Source organism: Lupinus angustifolius, chromosome LG11 (genome assembly GCF_001865875.1).
Source record: "Lupinus angustifolius cultivar Tanjil chromosome LG11, LupAngTanjil_v1.0, whole genome shotgun sequence".
Lineage (NCBI taxonomy): Eukaryota > Viridiplantae > Streptophyta > Magnoliopsida > Fabales > Fabaceae > Lupinus > Lupinus angustifolius.
The window spans coordinates 10,950,054-10,959,406 of record NC_032019.1 but is presented as its reverse complement, the minus strand read 5'-3'; the positions used below and the strand labels follow the sequence as shown (position 1 = coordinate 10,959,406).

The window sequence follows — 9,353 nt, the reverse complement described above, 5'->3', positions numbered from 1 at the left end:
TGACTGAGGCTGGCGAGTTATGTCTAGTGCGTAACCGAGCCATTCTGACCGAGGCTGACGAGTCATGTCTGGTGCATGACCGAGCCATTCTGACCGAGGCTGACAAGTGATGTCTAGTGCGTGGCCCTATGCCTTGTCTGGTGCATGGCCCTGCGCCTTGGCCAGAGTAATGCTAACCCAATGTGCACCAAATTCCTTACTTAACTTCATTACCCCCCCTCAAGCTGGAGAATATATATCAAGAATTCCCAACTTGGATAGCAGAAAACGAAAATGAGTAGGATCTAGTGCCTTGGTGAGAATATTTGCACTTTGATCTATTGAAGCAATTGGCAGAAGATGGAATAACTTGGAATGCAATCTTTCTCTTACCACATGACAATTAATGTCTATATGCTTAGTAAGTTCATGAAACACAGAATTTGCAGCAATGTGTCTAGCCGAATCATTGTCACAATATAAGAGAGCAGGCTTCACATAGTTGACTCTGAAATTATCTAACAAGTTGGTGAGCCATTGGATCTCACAAGAAGTGGTTGCCAAGGCTCGATACTCTGCTTCTGATGAAGAACGTGTCGTTGTGGTTTGTTTCTTTGATTTCCAAGAAACTAGTGAATCTCCAAGAAAGACACAGCAACCAGAGATAGATTTCCTGGAATCAAGACAAGCAGCCCAATCAGAATCACTAAAAGCTTTTAAATGAAGAATAGAATTAGATGAATAGAAGATACCTTGTCCTGGACTCCCCTTGATATACCTTAGTACTCGAGTGAGAGCCTTAAAATGAGTGACAGTGGGTTGAGCCATAAATTGACTCAACTGTTGAATAGAAAATCTAATATCAGGCCTCGTATTAGTTAAGTATAATAACCTACCAACCAATCTTCTATAGAGTGAAAGATCTTCATAGGCAGGGGCATCATCTTGGTGTAGCTAGGTTGTTTTTATGATAGGAGTAGGGACAGGCTTGGCTGCCAAATACCCTGTATCAGATAGTATGTCCAATGCATACTTTCTTTGACATAGATTAATCCCAACTTTGCACCTAGCAACCTTTAATCCCAAAAAATTCTTCAAATGACCAAGATCTTTTATTCTGAATTGTCTATCAAGGTGTTGTTTTACATAAGCAATCTCCCAATATCATTTCTTGAAAGTACTAAGTCATCCACATAGATAAGTAGTGCAGTGAAGTGATATTTATTGTTCTTGGTAAAGAGGGAATGATCATGATGAGACTGAGTATATCCTAGGTCAATTAAGGATTCAGATAGCTTTGTGAACCACTGCCTCCCTACCTGTTTGAGTCCATAGAGGGACTTGTTAAGTCTGTAAACTTTACGTGATTCAGTGCATAGAACTCCTTGTGGGATGTCCATGTAAACCTCCTCACTAAGATCCTCATGTAAAAATGCATTGTTCACATCAAGTTGGTGTATTTCCCATCCTTGTGAGGCTGTTATTGCTAAGAGAAGTCTCACTGTAGTTAGTTTAATAACGGGGGCAAAAGTATCGAAGAAATCAATCCCTTCAATTTGGTTGTACCCCTTTGCAACCAACCTAGCCTTATATATCTCAATAGACCCATCATATTTGTGCTTAATCTTATAAACCCATTTAGACCCAGTGGCATTCTTATTTGGTGGAAGGTCTACAATGCTCCAAGTATTATTAACTTCAAGAGCATTTAGCTCATCCTGCATTGCTTGTATCCAGTGTTGATGCTTAACAACTTGATTGTAGTTCCTAGGTTCATTATGGATAATGATATTAAGGGTATGATGTAGGTGACTCTGTGAAACAGAGTCATAGGATAATACAGATGTGAGAGGGTGATATACCCCTCTAGCTCTATGGGTTTTGAAGAGCTAAGGAGATTGCAGAGAAAGTCTTGTAGGTATGTAGGTGTTTGCTTAATTCTGCTGGATCTCCTAAGGTCAGGCTGAGTCCTAGTAGTTTGACTATCTTGTGGTTGTGTGGAAGAAGGGGAGATGCTATCTTCAATATCTCTACCTTGTACAACATCATTGATAGGTGTCTCTTTTGTATTGTAGGACTCTATCATTATGTCAAAATCAATGTGTTCATCATTATCAGTTGTATCCTCATCATCATCCCTAGGTCCATAAGGGAATAGGTGCTCACTAAAGGTTACATGCCTAGACACAATTATCTCTTTAGTTTGTAAGTCAAGAAGTATGTTTTCCTTTGTCCCATTTTTAAAACCTATGAATATGCATTTCCTAGCCCTTGGATCAAGCTTATTTCTCTGTTGGATTAATGTGGAGGCATAGCACTGACATCCAAAAACCTTGATTTCAAGAAGGTTAGAGGAGTATTATTTATTAATTCAAAAGGGGACTTGTTATTGAGTAGGGCCAAAAAGTCTTAGGGAGCTTAGATTGAAACATTAGAGTCATGGTTACATTCAATAAGTGTGTGTGCTTCCTCACCATTACTGAATTTTGTTGAGGCGTTTCAATGCAAGAAGTTTGATGCAATATTTCTAATTCAGCAAAGAGACTAGGGAAGTTAAATTTAAGGCCATTGTCTGTTCTTAAAGTATTGATTATTTTCCCAAATTGTGTTTGTATCATTCTAATAAATTGTTGAATGAGAAGCCTAGCCTCTGCCTTTGACTTCATGAGATATACCCAAGTATGCCTAGAGAAGTCATCAACTATGGTTAGGAAGTATTTATGCCCATGTGTAGAGGTATGAGCAATGGGCCCCCATACATCCATGTGAATCATATCAAAGGGGTTCACACTTCTGTTCATACTGTTTGGGAAAGGCAACTTAGTTTGCTTGCCAAAGTGACAGAAATCACAAACTTTATTTGAATCAAAGTGTATATAGGAAAAGTCTTTACAAAGAGTATTCAATATAGAATAAGATGGATGTCCTAGCCTAAAGTGCCACAAATCAAAAAATTGTACAGACAACGCAGTATTGACATTGTGATTATAAGCAGGAAATTTCTTTGAAATTCTCCTAAGAACATATAGGTTGTTCCTAACTTCAGCATGCCCAATCATCCTCAAGGTAATCATATCCTGAATTTGACATTTCAATCCATCAAAGATTAGCTTACAGTTTTCAGAGTTAGTTAGTTTAGGGATTTATATAAGGTTAAACTTAAAGTCAGGTATATAAAAAACATCATGCAACATTAATCTTTCAGAAAAAGTAATTGAGCCTGCAAAGTTAGCTTGTATAATAGAGCCAGTTGGTAGGCTCACTGAAATAGGATTTATCTTGTGATAAGCATCAAAGCTAGACAGATCAGGGCAAACATGATTTGTTGCCCTTTTGTCTAGTATGCATAATGTAGTGGTACCTCTGAGTTCCTCATTCTCTTGAGGTGAATTTGCCTTGTTATGGTCAAAGGGCATGATGCTCAGTTGGTTCCCTTTGTGTCTTGAGGTATTCTTTCCAATGTTTTTGAGTAATGACTCCAATTGTGCATATTTCTCAGCACCAAGTTGAAAATTCCCTTCCTCTGATTCTTCATCTAGTTGCACAGTTTTGCTACCCTTGTGATCCATAGACTCATTGACCATTACAGTGTTAATTGAGCTAGCCTCTTGCCTAGGCTTGTTACTTTGATAGTTAGGTGGGAACCCATGCTTGAAATAACATGTGTCTATTGTGTGGTTATCTCTTCCATAGTGAGTGCATACCTTTAGTCCACTATTCCTTACATTATTGTTGTATCCTCTGCCTAATCCCTTGGTTCTTCCTTGTAGGTATGTACCTTTTTGTGATGATGACCTTGTTCTCCATTGGTGTTGTCTTGAGTCATTTGGATCTGATTGCTATCTCTTGTCACTGGTGTTAAAAAGTGCCTTTGGGTTTGTTTGTCTTTGTTCCACTTGTTGTTCTTCTTGTTGTAGGGGTAGAGAGCATGCCTTGTTTATTTGGGGCAGGGGTTCCATGAGCAGAATTTGTGCCTTGAATGTGTTGAACTCGTCATTGAGTCCCTTCAGGAAGCAAATGACATACTCAACGTCGCTGTGATTCTTGACAATTTTCATCATTTGGCATTTACACTTTGTCTCGCATTGGCAGCTTGGAAATGGCCTTAGTGACTCAAGTTCATCCCAAAGGGTCTTCACATCAGTGAAGTATTCAGAGATATTCTTGCCCCCTTGCCTAATTAAGTGAAGTTCTTGCAAGACATTGGATATTCTGAAATAGTTCCCTTTGGAAAATCATTCCTTCAGGTCTTCCCACAGTACTTGGGCATTGTCTATATATATGGTACTTTGTCCAATCTTCTTTGTCATGGATCTTGTGAACCATGAGGGTATCATTGTGTTGCATCGTTCCTATGTGTCATACTTAGGGTCTACTTCACTTGGAGGCTTGATGGAACCATTGACGAATTTGAATTTATTTTTGGATAGCAAGACTCTCTTCATTGCCCTGCTCCAAGTGTGGTAATTGCTTCCATCAAGTGGAGGTGTCACAAGAACTTCTCTAGGACTTTCTCCTGGATGCAGATAGTATGGATTTTGTATGTCATTGTAATTGAAAGCATATTGGGTTACCTGATTTGCTTCAAGGCTTTCCATGCTTGATGCCTTTGTCTCGAGGAAGAAGTTGTTATTATGTAGTGTGTTTGATCACTTTCTGATGCAGTGCAGAAGTTGTAGCAAGAATGTGGAGGATCTTGAAGCTCTTGATACCATATTAATTTTGTGAAAGAAATGAACTTATTATTATTTATATCTTGAAGAATTGAAACAACTTGCCTTATATAATCAAGGCCATAACAGATTGCTTGAAGGATAAGCAACCTCGTGAACTAAGTTAGTTGCAACTATTTCCCTAACTAATTATGCTTTAATCATTAGGTAAACAATGACTAAGCAATACAAAACAATATAGCCCATGAGAAAGAGGATTAGGCCCATGTATTGCCACCTTGGCAAGGTAAGATTGGCCAAAATACCCATCGTGACCGTGACCATGTTGTCCATGTTTGGTGCAGCAACCTTGCCTATATGACCGTGTGAAACTGATACATGAGTAAGCTATTCTGACCGAGCCAGATGGACCAGACTTGGTGTGTGATCGTGCAAAGCTGACCGAGGCTGGCGAGTCATGTCTAGTACGTGACCGAGCCATTCTGACCGAGGCTGGCAAGTCATGTCTAGTGTGTGACCGAGCCATTCTGACCGAGACTGGCGAGTTATGTCTAGTGTGTGACCGAGCCATTCTGACCGAGGCTGATGAGTCATGTCTGGTGCGTGACCGAGCCATTCTGACCAAGGTTGACGAGTCATGTCTAGTGCGTGGCCATGTGCCTTGTCTGGTGCATGGCCCTGCGCCTTGGCCAGAGTAATGCCAACCAAATGTGCGCCAAATTCCTTACTTAACTTCATTAACTATTTTGGTATATTAAAGAGTATAGGATAGAAGTACCTATTTAGACTTAGACTAATTGTCTTGAAGCTTTAATCTTCTTGGTCTTCATAAGTAATCTCCCTTTTCTTCTTTTTGATGATGTTGGTTTCTTCATCAAAACCTTGTCAAAGTCAGGAGCAAAGATCTTCTTCACACATTGAACAAAGACAAATTCTTTACTAGCTAGGTCCAATTTGATAGCTTCCTTGGATTTGCTCATGGGGGAATTCGAGGGTAACAAAGATGACTATTATATTTATGATAATAATCTATAACTGAGTGAATGTTAAAAAATATCGGTTTTATTAAGTTAAGAGTGAATACTGAGCTTATAAATTTTAGGGGATCCAAATTTGATTAAAAAAGGGAAAATCCAAACTAGTACAAAACTAAAAATTCAACCTTCACTATTGTTTTATATATATGTATTTAATTTAGTTGATAAGTATAATTTTATTTTTATTATTTATCATTAAAGAAAATATATATTGTTATTATTTGTATTTATTTAATCAAATGGAAGTGACATGTTACAACTATTCATTGAATATGATAAAAGTATTATTTTAAATCAAATAAAAGTGATAGGTCATAACAATTCATTGAACATAATAAAAGTATTATTTTACTATAAAAAGAATATTTAGTATTTAGAGATATTTTTTAAAGAAGGAAATACCATGTATATTCTTATTATTTTATTAATATTAATTATTATAATACATGTAATGAGTGAAAATAAACTATAATATAAAAGTGATATATTTATATTAATAATTATTTCATATTGACATTTTCCTAAAATTATAATCCAACCTAAAATTTAATTATTGATTATGTTATTATTTAAAAATTACCATTATTATTATTATTATTATTATTATTACCATAATTGTTATTATTTTTACCATAATTTTTATTGACAAAGAAATAAATAAGTAAAAAGCGGCTCAAAGGTCAATAAGGCACAATAACATGGTTTGACCGTTATCAGGTTAGAGACAAAATTTGATTAAATCGAAACAAATGAAGTGTTTCTATGACGTGATGAGTGGGAGTGAATCAAAGATGCAAGACTCAGCGACACTTACAGAGAATAACGACGATCAATTTTGTCACCTATGAATGTGACATGATTGTGCGAAATGAGACAATTTTTTTAGTTTGAAATGACATCACAACATTATTGAGTTAAAAATTGTCCTTTAAACCATTTAAAACTATCTCCATTTATATAAAATTAAAACTAAAATTAAGTAGGAAATTTGAAACAAAATCAAATGATCACAGTTGTCAATCTTTTCTTATTGCTTATCAGATAACAAGTAAACTGAGGTCTGAGTATTATCGTAGTAAGTAATTAATAGGAATCTCTGATAGTCATGATGTATTCGTAAGTGACAAAATTGGTCACCTTCATTTTCTGTCTGAGGTGTTTGATGTTTACTGGTATGTTCTTTTCTCTAGTTCTGATGCTATTTTAACATTTTTTTTAAATAATATCTCTCATTGTTAAACTAACAATTGTTTATTAAATCACTTAAAATCTCTTTCATTTTTATTTTAAAAAAAGGAAATGAAATGGAGGGGGAAATTTAATTTTGAAAGGACATTCCACCATTATTTAGCCAATTATCCATTAAGTCATTTAGAACCATCTTATCATTATTATAAAAAGTAAAACGAAAGTTAAGTAGGAAATTTGCCACAAAATCGAAGTGATCTTATTAATATTAAAATTATTTGATTTGTTTGATTCATTTTCAAATTGTGGTCTTTAATTTATTCCTTTTACAAATTTTAATGAAATCAAATATACAATGATTTTTTTATTGAAACAGATAGCATGTTTTATTATATATATTTAGCTTTTATATTTTGTTATTATTTTTATTTTTCTGATTATAAGGGCATACACAAAATTAGTTATTCACAATAATATCATCTTTATTAAGGATCAATAATTGAGTTAACTATTGATACAATAATTGAGTTCGCTATAGCTGTCTATTTAAGGGTGATAGATGCTGCATAAGCTGTACCATATCTTTCTTCCTTTTCTACATTTGCTAGTTTCTTATCATCAATTTCGTTTTTGAGTTATGGCTCTAAACGGTAAAATAAGTACTGAAGTTGAGATCAATATACCAGCTCAAGAGTTATTCAACCTTTTTGCAAAGAAACTTCACGATCTTCAACACATCACAGACAGAATACATGAAGGCAAGGTGCATCATGGTGATGATTGGCATAGCGGTGATTCTGTTAAGCACTGGTCTTATACCATAGGTAATTAACATTAACATTACTAATGATTTTTTTAGGTTAACATTTCTTCTTTTTAAGGGAGAAAGGATAGAGTGGCTCTACCAAGTGAGTATGATAATTATGTTTGGTCTACCAAGGGATTCACAACTATGCACTAGCTCACACCTTAGATTCAAATTGTGGAGCAGGGCAATATTGTATTCGCCATGACCTCCATAACCGTATTGGAGGTTATTTCGAACTGCATCACGCTATATCGGACCATAACAAATTCAAAAATATTTTTTTATTCATAAAATAATTAACATTATAACCGTCGTATTTTGCATCGCAGTGACAAAAATGACAACAATTATAATAACTACTGGATCTATAATCACAATTTAAAACATTGCTAAAGGTGGAAGGCTCTACCAAATGAGTTTACACTTGATGAGTACAAATATAGAATTAAATACTTTTCATACATTATTAGCCATTGATCTATATATATTTTTGTCAAAACATCACACAGATGATAAGGTAATAACATCTAAGGAGAAGATTGAATTCATTGATGAAGAGAAGAAGTCAATAACATTTGACCTCTTTGAGGGAGATGTGAGTCAATATTACAAAATCTTGAAGATAAACTTACAAGTGATTGACAAAGATGATGGAGGTGCAATTGCTAAATGGACTGTGGAGTATGAGAAGGTTGATGAGAATGTTGAACCTCCAAATGGCTATTTGGAGTTCTTAACCAAGATTACTAAAGATTCAAATCATCATCTTCTTAATGCATAGAACCAAAACTTATATAAAGATCGAGAATACCATCATGCATGCATGGGACTGGGTTGAAGTCCATACATACAAGTTTGATATGAATATAATAAGCATGTTTGTTTCTTGATCTTTCCTTTGCATTGAGTATTGAGTGAGCTTCTTGGAGATGAACTTGAATGTATTGTATTGTGTTAAACTATTATAAGTTAAAGGTCAAATTGTAATATAAATAAGTGAAAGTATTCACTTGTGTTTGATATTATTCTGATCTCTTTCTTGCCAAATCTTCATACAAGTAATACATCAACTAATGGAGAAGAGATAAGTAATTATTTCTCTTCACTTGAAAAAGACAAATACTTATTTATCTTCATATTTTTAATAGTAAAAATGTAAATTCATGTTAAATAAAATGAAAATGTGTCATTACATGTTATTTTGTGTGTTATTATGTGGTATTTGTATCTCTATTAATAGAGAGGATTCTTCCCATACATCATATCCTTAAATATTTGAAGGTAAATGCAGAAGGAGATTTTAGATAAATAAATATAATTTGAATTATAAAAAATGCAAATTGTATTTATGGATACAAACGTTATTTCAGTTAAGTGAGAGGATTTCAAGTTTTCAACAATTCTTATGTATAGAAAGGGAAATTAATCAAATTATTAACATTTAACACGAAGTTTTTTTTTAAAGGAAAGGTCATTTCACACTTAATAATGTTTAGAGATACGATAAAATTTATTTATTTACTTCACCTATCTAATAGTTTATTTTGTTTTTTTTAATAAATAATATGCAATTATCACTGTTTGATACAATCGTGTTTTTTTACAACTCAATTTAAATTTTAATCCCCACAACTTCTATATATTAGGAAAATACAGTAAAGTAGAGAA

At 34.4% G+C, this 9,353-nt stretch overlaps 2 protein-coding genes across 2 annotated transcripts; one reads left to right on the top strand and one right to left on the bottom strand.

Annotated features, from left to right (window-relative positions):
* Positions 220-807, bottom strand: LOC109359717 (uncharacterized mitochondrial protein AtMg00810-like). Its single transcript, XM_019604414.1, has one exon. It carries the CDS (start codon positions 805-807, stop codon positions 220-222), a length of 588 nt encoding a protein of 195 aa, XP_019459959.1.
* On the top strand, positions 7,449-8,710 carry LOC109359594 (MLP-like protein 43). Its single transcript, XM_019604296.1, has 2 exons — positions 7,449-7,701; positions 8,195-8,710. Exons 1-2 carry the CDS (start codon positions 7,515-7,517, stop codon positions 8,464-8,466), a joined length of 459 nt encoding a protein of 152 aa, XP_019459841.1. The 5' UTR covers positions 7,449-7,514; the 3' UTR covers positions 8,467-8,710.